Source organism: Leptosomus discolor, chromosome 2, assembly GCF_034619465.1.
Source record: "Leptosomus discolor isolate bLepDis1 chromosome 2, bLepDis1.hap2, whole genome shotgun sequence".
NCBI classification, from domain to species: Eukaryota; Metazoa; Chordata; class Aves; order Leptosomiformes; family Leptosomidae; genus Leptosomus; species Leptosomus discolor.
Window position 1 is genome coordinate 29,297,656 of NC_141392.1, and position 20,570 is coordinate 29,318,225.

A 20,570-nucleotide genomic window follows, 5' to 3' on the forward strand; every position below is an offset into this window, starting at 1 on the left:
TTTTCTAAAGCAAAATAGATTTATAAGGTCCATTTTTAAGGGAAACTGAGTAACAATTTCTTGTTTAAAAATAATTTTGTGATGTGCTTATAATGTGCCATGAGTACAACGGTCTGCTTAAGTGCTGAATTGACACCTTAGACCTTGTTGTAGCACATAGGGATTTACTGTCTGCCATTTACAATATACTGTTTTCCAAAGACATTAGTATTCCTCTTATATAAATAAATTTTTCATCTGTTTTGCAGATGTACAGCACTCATTCATGAAAGGAAAAATATACTCATCTGCAGCTATTTATAAGTGTCAAATTCTGGATCGTACCCAAGTTAGTTCAAACTGCATGCACAGAATTTGGCCGGAAGCAAGAAGCTTCTTTATTCATAAGGTTAATGTTAAGCAGTGGACCAAATCCTGTCTCAGTTCCACCAGTGTAAATTATCTGTTGAGTAATCCTAGCGTTACAATGGCATAATTGAAATTGAACTTGGCTTGTAGTGCTATAATTTTTTTCTCTTTCTATAGCTTTATGCTGCCAGGATTCTTGCTGAAATCAATGAGTGTTCATGTTAGGGCCTAATCCTTAAGCTTCTTCTATACAATACAGTGAAGTCTAGGCGCAAGCTATAGTAGAAAAGTAGATCCATAAAAAGGAATTATGTAAGTAGGTGCTGTAAAACTGCTGTTGACTGAAAGTCATCCCAATGATTACTGGAATGTTTTGCTCTCTAAGGATGAAAGCAAGGAAGTGAGCAGGACTTGAATACGTAACAGGGTGTTACATGAGGTCAGCATCACAGAATAATCGTTGTGCCTCCCTGTGGTTTGCTCTAGCTTATTAATATTTTGTTTCATTCCTTTTCTAAAACTGGACCAGTTAAATATGTCATCACATATGTTGCTTAGTAATAGCTAATATTGCCAGCCACAACTGAAAGGAAGGCATATGTTTATACAGACTATAAATAGAAAGTTTCATAAATCAATCAATGGACCGCTTGCCTTTGCTGGCAATAAACTGTTTTAATAGCACTGATGATGCTACATGTAGTGCTTGGAAGAATGGAAAGCACAATCACTTTGTTTGGTGAAGGATGAAATAGTAAGGGGTGAGATGTGGCTGGACTTTTCCATGGTGTTACAAGCTGTAAAGTAAGCAGGTTTTTTCCTCAACTTAGTTAACTTTATCTATAGCTGCAAGGAAGAAGAGCCTTCCCCCAAGACAAGCTTTCCTACTCTTTCCCTCTTTCGTTTTCCTGATCTGGTGTTTCTATGTTTTCATGTTTTTCAGCAATGGGTAGAAGGGCTTGGATCCATCATACATAACTTTAGAGCTAACAATGTCAGTCCAATGACATGTCTCAAGAAACAGTAAGTTACTTTCTTTCCTCCCCTTTCTCCTTATTTTTCTGTCCTTGTATTTTCCTTCTTGGAATTAAAATTGAAAAAGAATAAAAAAACCCCTTGTTTTTCACAGTTCAACATTTGCAATAACAAAACAGTGTAATAAAGAAAAAGGTGTTAAATTAGTTTAGAGTTTATATTTCATTGTGACCAGAAGAGGTCTCAAGTCTGTACCTGGCACCTGCCCAGGAGAAATTATAAGATAATTTATAACTGTTCATTTGATTTATTGATATTGTATGTTTTAATTATTGTATGGCTTATTCTTTCATTGATGCATATGCAAACAAAACCCCATGAGTCTGTCTTGTCTTCAGTCTTCTGTTAATTGATATACTGATTCTTTTGGGATGCTTTTTGCCTTAACAGTTAAATAACAGCTCTGCCTCAAGCACTAAAAGGTTACAGAAAAATGTTTTTATTACAGAACAGTTATTTGTTTGTACTCAATTTACAGACATGGCAATAATCTTAAACTAAATATAAGTATCTAGATCCAGATTTTAATAAACAGTATTTTAAAAATATTCTTAATTTCAGCTGGATGAAGCTGGCCTTTCTAACAAACACAAATGGGAAAATTCCAGTTCGGAGGTAAGCAGAATTCGGAGTTAGAGTTTTTATCAGGTACTGGTTGTATAACGTTAATAAAATTCTGTGGCTTAATAATGAAGTATAATATCAATTTTATTACTAATATATATGTAAAAATAAGTACAGAACTAGACATACTTAGCTAAGTTCCATACCTCCTTGGTAAACTAGGCAGGACTTCATATCAGCCTAGTAATTTTTTTCCTAGTCCGCTGTAATGAAGATATGATTGCTTGTAATTGTTTCCAAAGTCACTTAGAGCTAAGAGCATCAGTTTCCTCAGCTTAAAACTCCTCAGATTCTGGGTTGGGTTTTTCAGTTGTAAAACTTCATAAAATACTTATCAAAAGAACCATAAAAGCTTGCAGGCCAGTTAAGTAGAGGGCAAAAAGGTACATTTAAAAATGTAGTTCCTTATAAAAGAAACAGATACGGCTCTGCCAGAAATGCTTCTGCTTTTATAAGTACCCCCAGGATAAGATTTGTTTTTCTCCACATGGTAAATGAATCGTTGGGTTAGTTGTTATCAGTAACAGAAAAGCTAGAACAGTGAACTTCTTTCTATACAGCTATTAACTATTACAAGTTACTGATTTTCAGTCCTCTCTGGCTAGGCAGTAATTCTCCCGTCTCCTGCTCTAGAAATTAATTCTGGCTGATACATTGAGCTTCTATTCTCTTCATGCAATATGTGAAAACCACACTTCTAGAGCGTGCTGTTTTTTCATAAATAGAAACTCGCAGAAGGGAACAAGAAGGAAGACTTCATAAGATAAGCCTCACAGAACATTTTTTTTAAGGGAGAAAGGGAGGATTTTGCATCTAAAGCATCTGCAAAAAGACAAAGGGCCTGCCATGCTGCTTTCAAGGTTTCTTTGGTTTTGTAACTCAAGTGACACCTTGACAGTGTTAGGGCTGCTTCAGTGTATTAATCCTTCAGCTTTCACATTGCGAAACCCCTGCTTATTTCTCAAACTTGAACTAAACTGCCATAAGGCACCTTCTGTGCAGAAGTCCCATGAGAAATACCAGCTAAGGGTAACGATGAGGGAACAATACTACAGGAGCAAATTCATTTTCAAGACTTCAGAAGTTTATGCCTGTGTTTGAACATAGAGTTTTATACCTCAGTATGAAGGTATACTGTGCTAGGTTGTCTGAAACTGTTTCTGCCTTGAAATATTTTACCTTGCATTTAGTGAGGCATAAATTCTCTCCATGGTGCTACAGGACACTGATTTGCAGACATGCCCTCATACTGCTAAAGAAAGTCCAGTCCACTGATTCCAGTGTATTAAATCTTTGAATTCAAATTTGCGCTATTACCATGTTGACATAAATCTGTCTCTAGCATCTTAATTTATTGTAAAAGTAGTTTGCTTATAAATTTGTAAGGGATCTACTATTTCATGCTGTGCAGAGATAATCTTTACATCTGGATGCTCCAAGGAACATGCTATGTTGGTATAGGTGAAATGTGGCAACTTTTTGGGGCTCATCTGGGAAGCACGGTATCACCCACTGAAAGGACTAGGAGAGATGTCAGTGAGAGACTGGAGGAGAGTTGTAGAGGAGGAGTGTGACTGAAGGGGTGAGGTGGAAGGAAATCAGTCTGCTCTGTAGACCTGCGTTGGAAAAGAGAGTGAATCAGAGCCCTGACGGAGGATGGCAAGATCATGCGATTAGCTACTTATCATGAAGTGGGACACAGGCACCCACGTGCCTCAGCGCTGGGCAGCCTGGGATGTGGGGGACTTCATTGCTTCCCTCCTCCTCCCATGAACAGTTAGTGCAGAGAAGGAGCATGGAGAGATAAAAGAGGGAACAGAAGGGCGTAGGTGCATAAGGAGAAGAACACGTGTAAGAGGAAGGCAAGCTGGGAAGCACCAGGAAATACGTGCAGAATGGCTCTGCTGTGTAAGGTGCATCAAGTTGCACATTGTTTACCCAAGCCTCTGCCCAGTAACTCTTTCCACTGGTTTAAACCGCTGATGCTTTACTTTCAACTGACCTTCAGATTGCTGTGGTCAGCCCTTCCCATATACCTGTTTTTAAATAGTTTTATCTAGTCATCCCTGCTTCATCAAACCTCCACCACCTCCTGCTGCTCAGGGACTGCTGCAGCAATTGCTGTAGCTCTGCACTCTGAGGATACAGATAGGAAGGTTATTCTCTCGGAATACCTGGCAGATCTGTTCAGATGTAGGAAGGTGTATCACAAGATCACCTGTATTTCAGTTTTACACAGAAGTGCAGTAAAACACTGGGGGTGGAGATCTCACCTGGGAAATCAGAGCTCCTAGCATTTCTTTTCAGGTTTAAGACAGGTTTTTGCAGCTGGCACATGACCATAGGGAACGATGAGCCTTGAGAAGGTGAAACTCCTTAGGCTGTCAGTGCTAAATGGCATAAATATTCCTGACTCCTTGTTAGTACAGTTGGGGGTTGCAGAGTCATGGATGTTCTTCTTGACTAGTTTTGGATTTTTATGTTCTCTGGGGCATACATCTACTACTATCAACCTACTGTATTTGGGAGAGAAGAAATTCTGGCAGTTAGTAGTGTGAAAACCTTAGGAGAGCACCAGTGTTGCCTTTTGGGCTTTAATCAATTTTAGCAGGCTGAGTGGAACTGTATCTACAGATCTTACAAGGACAGGGAGTTTGGTAAGATATTTTGTATTTTCACATTTTAACACTACTGTAAATGATGACTAAAAAGGTCAGAGTTTGTTAAAAAAAAATATCTACTTGGTTTCTACAGCTTTCTGTTGGCAGCAAATGTTTTTTCTACATGTGCAAGTTGCACCTGTTCAGCTAGAGTTTTCAGCTGTTTAGAAATTAGCTTTGCTCAATCTGTGCTTGTCCCTTGTATAACTATATTTAAAAAGATTTAAGCTAATTTAGCTTCTATGAAAATGTAAAAAAAAAAAAAAAAAAAAGGCTAGACTATGACGAATGAAGCTTAAATCTGTTTTACAGTAGTTTAATTACGTTAATTTGAAATTACTCTTTTTTAGTAAATGTGTTTTGTTTCAGTCTGAAGTGTTTGGAAGAAATCTGTTTCAATACTTAGATGATGGATGGAAATCATAGTTTTAGATAATTTCTTCTACAGTGTAGGCAGTGGTACTTCCAGTTCTAGCCAAACTGATGAAATCAGTGGAGCCATGATAAAAGATTGATTTGAACAGTTTGTATTGGCTTGATTTTTGAAGTAATGGTTGGAAAGTGGGGAAGGTCTGAAGTAAGCAAGTCATTTCGTCCATCAACAAGCATGATAGATTCATACCCCCTTAGTCCCAGATTTGGGAAGTATTTTAAATATTTATGAGGAAGTACATTGACATGTTACTGTAAAAAGCCCCAAACCTCTGTAGAACATGAGATACCCTGTAGGTATCTGTCAACCAGCAACTTGTCTGTATCTGAAGCAGCCCAGTTTTCTTCCAAGGCGTACAAGAAGGTGAATGTAAATCTGCTAGGATGAAGCATTTTCTGATAGAGGGAAAAGTAGTTTTATGTACAATATCCTTAGTAAAATGAAAGTGTCCTGCTGTATTTTTATAATCCTTTTTGATGCATGCAATCTTTTTTAGACTGCTGCTCTTATTACAGATTACTGTTATGTTTGCTGTCATCTTTGGTGAAACAAAAAATAATTTGGCATCAAAAATAAATTCCCTGCAGCCATGGAATCTTGGCTCACAGTTTCTGATTAATTACTTGTGCCAGTATTACACGTTTTACATGACATTTATTACTGGAGCCCAATTCATTAGAACAGACATAGAATTTTTTACAGGGCTGGAGATAGGTTGTAAATTGTAGAGCTAACATTACTCTGTGTTTTAGAATTAATAGAAAAAGGGAGGCCTGAGATTATTTTTTTTAAAAAAAGAAACAAGTGCCTAAAGTTAAACTGAGTCTATATTTTAGTGAAAACATCTCGGTACTTACCAGCTTTGGAAAATCAAGTAACTTACTGAGGTGCCTAAGTAGGGTCATAGAAATCTGTTGTAAGAACCTAGCAAAAAAAAATTGGCCAAGATTTGTTAAAATATTATTTTATCAGTTAGATCTTTCACTTCCTGATTTTGATTTTATTGGTATGAAAATATTTGCGTAGGCAGTTTAGAGTGTTTTGGAGAGTAAAACAACTGTGAATTGCTATGGCAACAAATAACAGCAACAGTTTGTTTCACATTTTTTACCATGAAATTATTTAGTATGCATGAGATTAACAAAAAGTCTCAGCAAATGTTGATGATGATGAGCAACATATTCTTATCAGGCAACTATGGAGTCTTTCCCGAAGTACAGCTTTTGTTAGCATTAGAAATAGATATTGGATACACACTTCAGCTTTTCTCCCCAGATCGAGACACCAAAATCAAAGGGTTGTGAGACGCATCATTTTAATTTAGACCCTAAACAGAAAGAAAGAGCTGTGAAGTTTGCATCTACTTTTCCAGAGTTAGAGGTGGTTCAAACTTGTCTCAAATGGACCAGAAATACACCAAACGCTTTCACATTAATCATACCACATAGCTAAGCTTTAATTGGATTTATTTCATTTCAAGTGAAACCAGTTTATCAGTTGCATGCATGGTGAAATCACCTCTGTTTTGCAGAAGGATGTTAATCAATTTGGTGGAAATATTTCAGTGGCAGCTGAGACCTACCTAAATGAGGTGTGCATAGTATGTCTAGGACAGGGTTATTCATAGTGGCTGTAAGGTGAGGGAGCGTTCAAAGGGAGGAGTGAGCACTGGAGCTGGTGAGGGCGCAGGGAATAAGATTCGGCATGCGACTGAGAGTCTCTTGCTAGCAGTGACTGCTTGAAAAGGAAAGAGGAAGGAGGCTGCCATTGGGAATGGTTCATGCCTACCTTATGGGTGACCTGGGAGGCATAGGTTAATGCTTAGAAAGTACGGGAAGTCATCACATCCAGGAATGGCTGGAGACACGAGTCTCCTCACTTGTAGAATCTGCTACTTTTTAAACACAGTTATTTATCTAGGTATAGAGTTTAAAAGAGCCAGCAGAATAATGCTTTGCATGCCTTTGTATCCCAGTATATTGGAAAAAAAAACCTCCTTCTTTTTGCAGCTCATTATTTTGATGTATTTTCTAATGGATAGCTTGCAGGCAGAGCAGTGCTGCTTTGTGAAGCTTAGAGCACTTTTTCAACTGCGCTATTACTTGGAAGATGTTTACATTCATCAGTTGAAGCCAGAGGAAAAAGATGGCAGTAAAAGCAAAAGAGAGAACTGGTTATTTAAAAAGTGACTAATATTTCTCTCTCTTTTTTTTTTTTTTTTTTTTTTTTTCCACTTCTCTCCACTCTTTTTTTGTTTTAGCATTACGAGAACCTTTGCATCAGGTAAAACAGAAAAAGTGATCTTTCAGGCACTTAAGGAATTAGGTCTTCCCAGTGGAAAGGTATTTGGTGGCTTTGAATAACTTTTTTGTGTATTAATAAATTGATGAATCATTCACATTGGTAGTTGCGATCTAAGTCATTTGCATGAAAAACATGCCTATTGTTCATTTGTAACTTATTAATCACTGTAGGTTGTTTACTAAAACGACATTGTAATTAAATCTGTATGACATGTGGTCCTTAAACCTCTTAGATGAGGCTTCCCTTCCTTTCTGCAACAGACTACCTTTATTCATTCATACAAAGTACATGAGCACAGAATATACACATAATACTTTTTTTTTTTTGTTTCATGCTGTTCTCTTGGTTGCATTTCTTGGACGACTACTGCTCTTTGCTCCTTTCTGTTCAAGAATTGCTGTCTAGCTCTGTCTCACTAGCAGCAGGAGCCCCTGCCAGCAGCCCCAGAGAGGTGATGGCTGGTTACAGTTGCAGCTGGTTTATTTCAGCTTTGCTCCAGGCCCAGGCTCCCTTCTTTCATTCTGGAGGCGCCAACCCTTGGTTCTTGGCCTGCCCGCAGCAAGCGCCTGGGTGAGAGGCAGCCCCACAAGCTCAGTGGGGGTGTAGAAAGACACGAATGCCCAGCCGCACCAGTGCCTGGTGCCTGACACGATGTTTTTCCTCACCGCTGCAGTTCTCATCCTGTCCAAGGAGGACATGATACTGAATATGTTAGCCATGTGTTCCCTCCCTTGTGGAAGTTTTATGTGCCCCTGTATGAGAGCTGCTTTGCTTTCTAAAACCATTGCACCAAACCTGAGACTTTCTTAAAAAGTTTGTTCACTGCTTTTGGGGCTTTTTAAGCTTCAGAAGAAAAATACTGTTTTCCAGTTCTGTGTTTATGTAGAATTAGTGTTACTGTGAAGTCAGAATATAAGCACATCAAACAGATCTATGATAAAGATGAATTAAGAGCTGTTTATAGAAAATACAAAATAAACTAGGTAAACTCATACTAGGTAAAGAGCTAAAGCAGTTCTTGGTTGCTTTTTCTGATATAAGATATGCTCTTGGCAAAAGAGCCTATAAACTCTCTTTTATTGGATAAATGTGCCTTTGCATTTTGTTGCAGAATGATGAAATTGAGCCTGCAGCATTTACTTATGAGAAATTTTATGAACTCACCCAAAAGATTTGTCCCCGAACTGACATAGAGGACCTCTTTAAGAAGATGTAAGTTCAAATTTAATATAATCTTGCTTTAAACTCATTTTGCTGGATTTTTAGTCCATATCTAATAGTGACAGAACACTGTAAAGATTACCTAACCTTGAATCCTAGTAGCATCAGCAGTATCTTAAGACAAACTCAAGTCTATGTTGTTTTTCCTCGTTCCTTCCCTCTCAGATTGTTAATGTAAAAGTTCGCTGTGTATTTTAGAGTAACTTTTACATAAGTTAGAGGAAGCACCTGGAACTTTTTTTTTGCATTTGCTTTACTAACTACTATAATTTTAACTTGCTCCTTTAGGTGATTAACACAGTATGTGAACTAATTTAATTAAATAAGAAATTTGTAGTTTAAAAAGTTTCTTCATTTATTCTCAGCTGGAGGACTTACATGTTGTTTCATGAAGTAATGTTGGTTAAGTTATAGGAAGTATGGGAGATATGCTGGGCCAAGCATAGACAGTATGTTTTCCATGACTGTTCATTTTGAGATTATAGAGCTACTTTGGGTAGAAAAGTAGGTGGTTTTAAAAGTATCAACAATGTCAACATGTAAATCATACCTACTGTAGCATTGTATATGAAAACTTACATTCTCTAATAAATTTCTTTTCAGCAATGGAGACAAAACTGATTATTTAACGGTAGACCAATTAGTGAGCTTTCTAAATGAAGTAAGCTTTTTCATACATTAACTACCATACAAGTCTGTCTGCAGTGGCTTGCTTCTTCCAATCTTTCCATTGCATGAATTGTACCATTATTTGCTTGCTTTTAATCCGCTGATCTTTCCATTATGGTAACACCCAGGTGCAAAAATCAGCTCCAACCTTATATGTTGTTGTGCTTTCTACATGTTGGCTTTGCAGATTGCATCTGTTGATTACTTGCTGTTGTGCTATGTTGTGTGTTACATGTTTTATACATTTTTATACTGTTACATTCAATGCAGTTTCAACTAAAATACATCCCATATTTTATTATAAGCAATTAATTTACCTCTAGGCTACAGATAAATATATCTGCTAATCCTTCTGAATAATAGAAAAAATGAAGTGGTTTGATTCTTCTCAACAGTATTATTTCAATCTTATACAAATCTAAAAGCTAAGAGGATATTTTAAGAGTTTGTATATGATTTGTAAAATACTATGTGTGCAGAATAAGAAGAAATATTTTTATTGCTGTATTTCCAGAATACAGTTGTTGGCAAGAGTATTTAGTATTTCTTAAAAACATCGTTACTGTACAAAGTAGTTCAATAAACAGTGTGGGACTGGGCTTTTTTCTATTCCTAAAGCACAGTAAGTTATAGGAGACTGACTCATTGAGTTGCAACAATAAATGCACTGTGTAGATTTGACAAGAACATACATGGAAAATAGGCACATTCTACTTGGGTTTGTACCAGTAGATTCTAGTCATCTGCAACGTGGATAGCTGCTTTACCTTTCTGCATGATCTTCTAGGGACTGGGTACATTACCAGAAATCTCTCAATCTAAAATAATTTTACTTGCTATAAATCCATTTTACATATTTATATATCTGATACTGCTATACGAGAGTTCAAGCAGTAAGTGCCCCATGTATCAAATTTAGAATATAATTTTCTTTTGCAGTAGGGAATGCACGCCTTACTCTTCACCAAACCTGAATTACATGTAGAAAGAGTATTTTAAAAGAAAACATAGTGAGAAGATTAACAGCGTCAAGACTAATGGTTACATACTTGGGGCCTTAGTTTGTATCCACGTAATTCTCTCTATTGAGCGAATGCTTAATCTTTCTACCGTGAGATGTTCTTTTGTCACAGCTATTTATGAAATTCAGTGTCTAAACGTTTGCGGGACTGGAGTCATAGCTAAGGCCTGTCATTTTTGCTTCTGCATTGAAGAGAGAAAGGATAACGTTGTGATTTAAATTATATATTGTCCCCTTAAAGTACCTCAGCCCTCCAATTCACTTGTAGTGATAGATACCCTTCACTGCTTGAAGCACACAGCTCTGTCCCTACCTTGAAGCATATTAGCTTCTGACTTTCTTTTAGTGTTAACCCTCACTTTTCAGTAAATTACTATTTTAACATTATTTTAAAATTTATCTCTGTAATTGTATTAGTTTAAAGCGTGCTTCCTTGAATCCCAACTTCTGAAGAAGAGCTGCCAGCAATTGTAAGAACTTCCTGGCTGTCTCCAGTAACTGATTAAAAGATTAATCAGTTGAATTATTGTGTTTTCAGTTTTGTACTGTTTTAGCAGTTCTTTTTACAGAATTAGAAGCCTTATTTTATGAGCAGTACTGGAGAAAGTTTGATCTTGTTGGTTACATTCTTAACGACACATGTTTTGCAATTGGAAATCTTGTAGTTGGCCCTTTAGTTGGTGACCAGAGCTGAGAAACATTAGTCAGGTGGTCTTATAGAGTAGAACATTCATTCTGATGATTGAAACTAGTGCCTTTGGGTCTGAGTTGGAAGTCTTTCGGTCTCCAAATAGAGTTTAAAGTTTTGGTCATGATTTGAAAGGCACTAAATGACCCAGAATCTCCCTCCTGAAGTGATCGTTTCTGTCCCCGTGACAGCTGGCCAAAACTGCAATTAGCAGTGGTGTTTTAATGCTGGAAAATGTAAAAAGATTGTTATCATTACATAGGAGAGGGGAGTTACTTGGCAGAGCAGTTCTTCATGAGAGTCTGTAACCTAAATTATTTTGAATTCAGTAATATCCAAGGCATGCTTCAGAAGCTTTAAGTGTTACGGGTTTTTAAGGGAGCATGAGGATACGTTACTGGGTATGAGTGGAGAGTGAGCTGCTTTCCTGGAGTTTTTCCAAACTGCTGTCTGTATTTCACTTAATGCTGCTGGCTGACAGCTGATTTAATTGTGCATCAGTATTAAAGCTTCTGGGAAGTTTTTAGAAACTTAATTGTTGTCAGGCACTGAGTATTTTGTCTAGGTCTCTTTTTAAAGTGAAATTTTGAAAAAAGAAAATGTTGTAGGGAAAGAACTGAGATCACTACTATTGAGATTTGCTCCTGCCATTCATTTACATCAGTAAATTAATAAGCCAAGTAACTGTCAAAATGGAAATTCGGTAGTCTGAGTAGGACTCATCCTTTCTCCTGGGAAAGAGGTGTGAGGAGATCCTTCTCTATCCCCTTCCTTCCCACTTTCTTGCTCTTCCTTCTTCCCTCCTTCCCACTTGCTCACTTGCTTTTTGTATCTGCCTCTGTTTTTCATCTCCACAAAAGAACACCTTTCTTACCACTGCACAGGACAAATTCAAGAGGCAAAATTTGTTCTGGCACATTGTTAACTGCTAGACATCTCCATTTTTATCCACTTGAAGAGGAGACTGGAGGGCAGGTTGGGGAGGCTAAATGATCTTTCTCTCTTTGCAGAACCATACAGGCATTCTTTCTCCCCATGCTTTTAGATGGTTCACCCTCATATGGTTAAGAATGTCTAGTATACGAATGTCCTGTCTAATATGGTAACTAGAATAATCAAATGCAACCTTGTTGGGCAAACATAATTAGTCCTGGGGCACGTTGTCTTTCTAGATGAAACTTCATGCTTTTAGTTTTGGTCAGCTTTTGTGTTAATGACTTTCCTGTGCCAACAAGCTCAGCAGAGCAGAATGTTTCCGCAAGAGACACTTGTAAATGTTCTTCTTTTTTTTAAGTAAAAGTTAATCAGTTGTCAGTTTTGGTTTATTTTTTTTGAAGTAAGTAAACATAAAGAAATGCTTTTATTCAAATGGAAAATTGATAATGAGTGATGATCATTGCTACAAGATTTGGTCTTAGCTTCTTCTGATAAATCTGGGACTCTCTCAAGAGGAGACTTTTTGCTTTATCCCATTTATTTTCTTCTGTTTGCTTATAACTTAACTGTAGAAGAAAGAGAGTGGGCAATAGCACTTTCCTTGAGTTAAGAACCTTCCCTACTATTTCTTACAATTTTTTGAAGTGTTGTATTGTCACTAATGATATAAAGCTTGTCATTTGTCACAGTAAACTGTACTGTTGCATGCCAGTGTTGTGTTGCTGTTGTGTGCTGCTTAGCAAGTTATGTCCTGCATCCATATGCTCTCATATCATATTTCATCTGAGTTTACTTAGATATCCAGACAGCTGATCTGTAGTGGATGAAACTGCTAGATTTTAGATGCTGCAGACTGACAGTGGCATTACTTGAAAGTTCCCTCCTTAATTGCATGATTAAATTCGCATTGGTTGTAATTTCTTTGAATTAATGAAGCACATACACCAATGTATTGATTGTAAGAAAAGAGATCAAGTGCTTACTTTTGATTGGATATTGCTTTTTTTACTGAAAAAATGTCAAAAAGTTCACACATAAGGAATTACAGCAAATGCTGATAGTGCTGTGCCAAGCCGTATCAACACCGTCCAGTCTGCTCCAAATTATTGATCACCAATATGAGGGTGGCCTGTTACCAGAATTTCGGAATTCTGCTTAAACTAAAGCTTGAAAACTGTGCACCTACTGGGGTAAAAGAGTGTTTTCACAGTCACATTTATTTCTTTATGTTTTATTGCATCTGCTTACATGCCACTACTCTGTTCAATTCTGGTTTTTAATTTTCTTTTAGTGGAGAATCAGGCACACAGTGTGCAGCTCTAATCCAGCATGGAGAAAAACAAAAGTTATGTAGCACACTATTAAGTGAAAACTTAAAAACTCTTGAGTTTTAGTAGTGTATTAGAAATAACTGCTAAATTGTATCTAAATATTGCATATATTAATAAATCCTAATATCGTAAATTACTGTGAAATGAAGAGATGATACTGTGAAGCTCTTTTAAGTTGTAAATATTTCTTCTAAGAACCTATGCTGGTTTTTCAATAATTAATAACACTGTTTTCACAATTCACGAATAACCATCAGTAGTTGCATATTTCTAAATTCAGGTTTCAAATTCTGCATTTGTAGTATGGATTTACTTTACTTTCAATTTTTACTTTAGCCGTAAATATTGCTGAAGACATGCATTTTTGCAGAGGTGGTTACAGTGCCATCAGTCAAGTCTGTCAGTTCACATGGCCTACAAAAAAGATTAGGAAGAGAGAGAATTTACAAAGAAGAGAGATTTAACTATTTTCAACATTTCATTTGCACGTATACCACGTGCAGTCATTATTTTCATGAACAAGCAAGACCAGTTATACAATTGCACTGGATTGGTTTTTTCAAATATTTTTAGAATCAAACTGCCTAGGTTTCTTATTGAAAGCTAAGGTTCGTTTTCTGTCTAAAGCTAAAGTTGCTGTTGAATAGTCTGTAAGTTTTAGGGCTCTTTTTTTTTTTTTTTTTTTTAAATGTCCACTTCTTTCTTTCTCATCTGCAGTACTGAAATGCTCTTGGATGATAGCTATGCACTATATTGTTTTGCTGAATTACATTGTTTTCTAACCTTAGCATCAACGAGATCCTCGGCTCAATGAAATTTTATTTCCCTTTTATGACACAAAAAGAGCAATGCAGATAATTGAGACATATGAGCCAGATGAAGACTTGAAGAGTAAAGGTAAATGTGGGAGGGAATTCAGTTTTCACTGGTTTAGGTATTTGGGGAATTTGTTCCAAAGCATCAAAACTCTTAAAAAGGACCTTACAATCCTTGTGGTCAGGGGGCAAGTACTTGTGTGGCCAGCCAGTGAACTAGATCAGGAAACTGATCTGCTGAAAAATATCTTGCCCTCAAAATCAGTGTTTTTTTTAAAAAAGATTATTTCCCTGAGCCAGGTTACAGTGTGGCTACAAAGACAGCCATCCTGATACAAAATGGGAGAGGCTAGGATTGAGTAAATAGGGAACAGCATGGAGACTCCTAGCAACAAGGCACCACACATGTGGCTATGGCCAAGGTCTTGGAGAGACTGCAAAGCTCTGTACAGATACAATGTAAGGATGTAAAAAAAAAAAAAAAAAAAAAAAAAAAAAATTAAAAAAATTGCCATGTGTACCATTGGGTATGCATCCACCTTATAATATAATCTGTATAGTGTTTGAAAGCTGCAGCCTAGCTTAGAACAGGGTATTTTCTGTGGATGCATTGAAAAGCATTCTCTCTGAGCAAGATTGATGGAAGTGCCTCCAAGCTATTCTTGGACTGCTTGTGTCCTGAGCTGCGACGGGTGTTGGAGGTGTCAGTGGTTGAACTTAGCTCCCGGTTCTTAGCCATTTTGCTGAAATAGCTGTGTTGGGATCAAACGCAGAAATTAAAAATATTGCTATCCCTGTCTGTCCTCCTTGCCCTTTTGCTGGAAGTTGCTGTCATTGTAGCATGCAGAGGAAGAGGTTGCAGCTTTGCAAAACCACTAGACCTTCAGGCATCCTGGGAGGAATCCAGTTTCATGAGACATTTAGGCTAACGTGTCAAGCTGGCGCTGGAGAAGCCAAGTAGCTTTTACACATCCCCTAGTCCTGCCTCTGATGATGAAGAGCGTGGAAAGTAGACAACAGAAGGAGCATCTTACACTGCTTCAGTAAAGTCCAAGGCAACTCTCACTCAGTGCTGCAGCTTTGTTGTGTTCCCTGGGTGCTTTTATGTTGCTTTATGATCACAGGTGTTGACACCAGCGATGCTGTCCACAACACCTGCCCCTTTCCCTTTCTCTGGGCCAGTGGCTGGGAAGAGTTTACGGTTGTCTTCCTCAGCCTGTAAACTTAAGGAGTCCTTCTGTAGCTGGATGTGTAGCTTTCACCAGTCCTTACGGTACTTCAGTCCTTTTGACCAAACCATTAGAGGAAGAGCTTGTGCTGTATATGCTACTCCAGACACTGCATTGTATGCTGGGTTAATAGGTTGCTCTTTTAGTTCTGTGAAAACATGGACTTTGCAGGAATCAGCTGGGAGAGAAGGAGAAATTTCTTTTCTCTAGGAGTCATTTATAAATTTTATGACGATTTTCCACTCACAAGCAGTGTAGCTTGTTTCTCTTCCTCTCTACATAAAGTAGAATTCTCCAAGTAGTAATTACTTTATTTTAGTCAACTCTGTCCTTTTCTATTTTTTTAAAAGACATTCATCTCTGATACCTCTTTATGCCAGTGTATTTTACGTATTTTCCAAAATGAGGAAGGTATACCAATGTAGCTGCCACCTATTTAGGGTGGAAGACGTAAAAACATGTTTTATGAAAATGGAGATTAGTCTAGAACTGGAAAAAAAGTGTTCAGTAATGCACAAAGAAGAGGATTTTGCAAGCACCAAGCTGTAGCAAGGGAATGATATTGGCATATTCTTTTAGCCAATAATTGAGTCTTGAATCTAATTATTTAGCTTCCTTCTTTAATTTATATTTCTAACAGGTTTTAAATAAACGTGGTAAACCTCTTGCAGGGATAGGGTTACAAAAGAACAACAGTAGTGTCCTCTTACAGTCTTCCTCCATTGATCATATTGTTTTATCCCACTGCAATCAGTAGGATAGAGAGATGATTTCATAGAATAACATGTTGAACCTTAGCACAAAAGAAGTCAAGAATTTCTCAGCAGTGGCTGTTCTCTGTAGTCTCTTTCTGCTTCTACTTAGATGTAACTTTGCTATTGAGCGAAATAATAAAGCTCAATGCCTTTTTTTGCTAAGTCATGTAGTTTAAGAAATAAGGCTGATGCGCACAAGGCAGTAGTAATAAGCAACTGACTCTTCCTCACTTACATTTCAGTAACAAAAGGAGTATGTAAAGCTGAACTAGTTAATGCTGTGCAGTTTAGTAGCCGGAGTCTGCTCAGGAACACTACAAAAGCAAATTCTTCCACCTGGTCAGTGAATGTCAAAAATACAAAGGGGCTAGTCTGTTGAGCACTTAGAGCTCTCGGCCATTGTTTGTCTACAACACCTGTCCAGCTGTGACTTTTCCCACTAGGTGATGCACTAGAAGTGCATATCATCTGAGATATTTGTGCTGCTGCTTTTAAGTTCTCAGAGGTCAACAAAATAAAAACATTCTTAAAGTTGAAAATTTCATTTTGCCCCCTTTTTTTCCTCTTTTTCCTAAACTCACAGTCAGCTGAGAGGGTTTGAATAAGGTGTTCCAGAACAGTTCACCTCTGGCTGACACCAAGCACAGAAAATGTGAACTCCAGTAGAGGATTTTTTTCAGAAAGCTAGGAGCAGAATGAAACAGCAGGATTACCAGACTTCTCTCTATAAGAGAAAAGTTGTCATAAAAATAGGATTGCTGCAGCCTGTGCCTCAACAACAGCTGAGTATTCATACATGACTGTAGAGAAAGCAATCTCCGAATTAGTGCCAGATCACCTTTCTCAGCAGTGTCTGTGTGAGTAGTCCCTTCTTCCCTACCCCAGATCATTTTTCAGTCTCTTGGCCACTTTAAAAGTGATATTGCAGTACCGATTATTCTTAACTTTATTTTCATTAACATTTATCCTTTGATGTTTTTTATACTTTATGAAGCATATAACAGCAGAGAAATAAGAGAAAGCTGCTACAAATTCTGTCTTCTCAATTAATGTATGTCCCATGTCCATTGTAGAAAATGAGTTCCATTTCCTTATAAAGGAATAAACCTATATTTCAAAGAGTAAACTTGAAGGGATCTTAGATTTTCTTAATGCTTTGCAAATGAACACATACAAATGTTTTCAGGTACACCTCTACTTGTTTTTGTCAGCAGAGAACAGTCTGCACACCCTGCAAGCTGGTTAACAGCAATGAATAGTGCAGCCAGGGCAGGACTAAATATGAAAGAGGGAAGAAAAGTACTGTAGAAAACTGGTACATGCAAGCTCACAATTTTCAGCTCACAAAGTCCCAGATCCCAAACTTGTTGGGAGTATTCTGAGAAGATGTTACTACTTATTTGCCTTCTTCACATCCTCTCGATGCCTTAGGTCTACTAATGGTGAGTGCTGGATGTAGGATATTGAGCTAGGTGGGCACCTGACTTTTTTCTTTTGTCATCTGGGAACACAGTGGCAGATTTTGCACTGGGGACAGGGTTGCTGGTCAGCTTGGAGCACTGGAAGGGGAGAGCTTCTCTTTGCTTGCAGAAGCCTGTGTAAACATAGCTTTTGTGCTAGGGTTCCTGCTCTATGAGACAGTTTGATTCCTGCCCACAATAAATTTCTATTTGTAATTGACCATGCTTTCTTCTTCCTTTTAGGTGTCATATCAAGTGATGGGTTTTGCAGATACTTGATGTCAGACGAAAATGCCCCAGTTTTCCTAGACCGTTTAGAATTATATCAAGAAATGGACCATCCTTTGGCTCATTATTTCATCAGTTCCTCACACAATACATATTTAACGGGCAGGCAGTTTGGTGGCAAATCTTCGGTGGAGATGTACAGACAAGTGCTTTTGGCTGGATGCAGGTTGGAAGTGGGAGATAACAGCCTTTAATATTTGTGAATCTAGTATTTTAAACCTACGTAATATACCTTGCTGGAGATATATTGCATAATTGAATGTATAAATATATTACTGTGATAAATGAAAATGTACATATTTAAGACACTATTTTTCTCACAAAAAAAAATTGAAAGTTGGCGGAATGTAGAAGTTGATGTCAGGGTGTGTTTGTGAGAAAGATAACAGAAGTTTCATCTCAAAATGACAGCTGAAGAATTTCAGAGGGCTTTCTGCTTTGTAATTAAGAAGTTTATATGTAAGTGAGAATCAGTTTATGGTTTTCTGGTTAATTTCTTGACATACTGGAATGTGTCACAGTTAACTGAGAAGAGAATAAATTAGAGAGTGTTACAGTGCTAAAAGCATTATTATTCAGGTGTAAATATGTTGACCCACACATAGTTAAGGTAGTATACCCGAAGTTATAAAAACAGTTTGGAATTACACAAGTGCAGCTTAAAAGGAATTGTGTAATGTCCAAAACTGCTTTGTAACTTACTGCTCTGAACACATCACTGCTCAGAGTGTGTCCTGGGTAGCTCACCTGTACTGAAACAGTAAGGAAGCTGATGACATTTTTCTTGGGTCTTCAGGTGCGTTGAGCTGGACTGTTGGGATGGCAAAGGTGAAGACCAAGAACCAATAATTACGCATGGAAAAGCGATGTGTACAGATATTCTTTTCAAGGTAAATGCATGACTGCTACACCTGGCAGTAAGCCCCATTAGAACCCCTGGACAAGAATCCACACAGGGTACCCTCTCCTCCTCAGCACCCAGATGCTGCTCCCTCGAGACAGCTTGACAGATTGCTTCGGCACAGTTTCTAGTCCCCAGACCTTAAGGCTCATTTCTGACTCTTATCATACACCCCTGTGTTACATCTGTCTTTCCACAGAAACTGCAGCAAGCAGGCTTGCTGCTTTTGCCCCATATTTTCACGTCCTGTGGTTCTTTGCAGCACAGAATAAGTATCTTCTCCATTGGCTGATAAGTTCCTTAGCTGTGGAAAAAGCCTAAAGATGCAGGCGTTATTTTGGGAGTAGAAATTCTCCCTGCAGCAGATCCAGGGTTAGCATTGATGGGTTCTGGGGGAAGCTGCCATTGCTGCTACAGGTGCAGAGAGGCACCTGTTGGGCGCTGAGTCCAGGTTGTTGTGAGGGAACAGAGAAGAAGGAGCATACAGTTTGTTTTAGTTCTGGTTTCGCTTGGCACATTTGGGCTCAGCTCTGTGTTTCTCAGCATGGACTAGAGACCCAAAAAAATCTCTTTCATTATGATTGTAATTTGAATCCTATTATTGCATTTTATAGGATGTAATTCAAGCCATTAAGGAAACAGCATTTGTTACATCAGAGTATCCTGTCATTCTTTCATTTGAAAATCACTGCAGGTATATAGTGCCCATTTTTGGTTTTTTTTTTTTATAGTGCAATGTATGAGAAAGATGATACAGCTCAAAAATACTATAATTTTGAGTGTACTTGAAAACTGTGCATGGATGTATAGGTATACTGAATGTCACTTGGAAGAGACTGTACTTTGATATAGTAGTGAATCTTTTAACTAGCTTAATAATGGCAGTATTTTTATCTGTGGTAAAGCAGTGAAATATATTTGAATGTTCCATTAGCTGTGTGGGATTCAGTTAATCTACTTTTTTGGTCTTATTAAATTCATCTGTGTCAAATAATAGACTTTTATTGACAGTATAATTACAGTAAAGTAATAACTTCTCAGTTGAGAGAAAGTGGGTAGTATATCATTTGGGATGTCTACGTTACTTAGTATTATTCTGTTTTGCTGAGTAATAGCGATTTTTTTTTTTTTTTAATATTTAAAAATTAACCACCATCATCTTTTCCAGCAAATACCAGCAGTACAAGATGTCAAAATACTGTGAAGATCTTTTTGGAGATCTCCTGTTGAAGCAGCCTCTAGAAACACATCCGGTATGTTAAAGTCTGCCAGTCTTTTATTTTTTTTACATTAGCTGTATTTAGGAAAGATGATGAACTAGGTTCATATCACCTATAGAGCTGTTCACTGCCGGTCCTGTGCTTTCAAAATTGACTAGTGATTTTGAGTGTTTATGCTTTTTGGTACAAACTTGTCCTTACCTGGTTTGTTTAATCTCTTCTGTACAGGGCTCTGGCGAGCAGCCTGGGGAAATCCATCCCCTTGATGTGTGACGTAATATCAGCACCTACATAAAATACACCACATACATTGTATTTGCAGGTCATACCTAGCTCTGAAATTGCCAGTCACCATTGAAAACCAATTAATAATAATTTGCATGGTCTCAGCTGAGGAAACATTTTTTAGCTGCACTTTGCATGCCTCATGCTCCAGATCAGGTCCTGCAGTCTAGGTGGCCTCGACTACTGCATTAAGAATTAAATTAAGCATGAAGAGTTCCCTGCAGTCTTAGGGACTATCAAGTGCACTGTAGTCTGCATGTACTTCACTCTCCTGCATGGCAGGAGATAATGATAGACAAACACAATATTTAAGACTTTAATAGCTTATTACCTAGTGCTTGCAGCTA

The 20,570-nt window shown here is 37.7% G+C and overlaps 1 protein-coding gene across 5 annotated transcripts in view; it reads left to right on the top strand.

The window, feature by feature from the left end:
• PLCB4 (phospholipase C beta 4) overlaps nt 1-20,570 on the top strand; it is a 92,615-nt gene that overhangs the window by 14,089 nt on the left and 57,956 nt on the right. For all 5 annotated transcript variants that reach the window (XM_086460816.1, XM_009946915.2, XM_009946916.2 and 2 more), the window contains exons 5-14: nt 1,292-1,371; nt 1,945-1,998; nt 7,361-7,442; nt 8,516-8,616; nt 9,229-9,286; nt 14,059-14,167; nt 17,773-17,983; nt 18,614-18,707; nt 19,333-19,412; nt 19,887-19,971. In XM_086460816.1, coding sequence (XP_086316942.1) covers nt 1,292-1,371; nt 1,945-1,998; nt 7,361-7,442; nt 8,516-8,616; nt 9,229-9,286; nt 14,059-14,167; nt 17,773-17,983; nt 18,614-18,707; nt 19,333-19,412; nt 19,887-19,971 — 954 coding nt within the window. The remainder of the gene's footprint in view (nt 1-1,291; nt 1,372-1,944; nt 1,999-7,360; nt 7,443-8,515; nt 8,617-9,228; nt 9,287-14,058; nt 14,168-17,772; nt 17,984-18,613; nt 18,708-19,332; nt 19,413-19,886; nt 19,972-20,570) is intronic.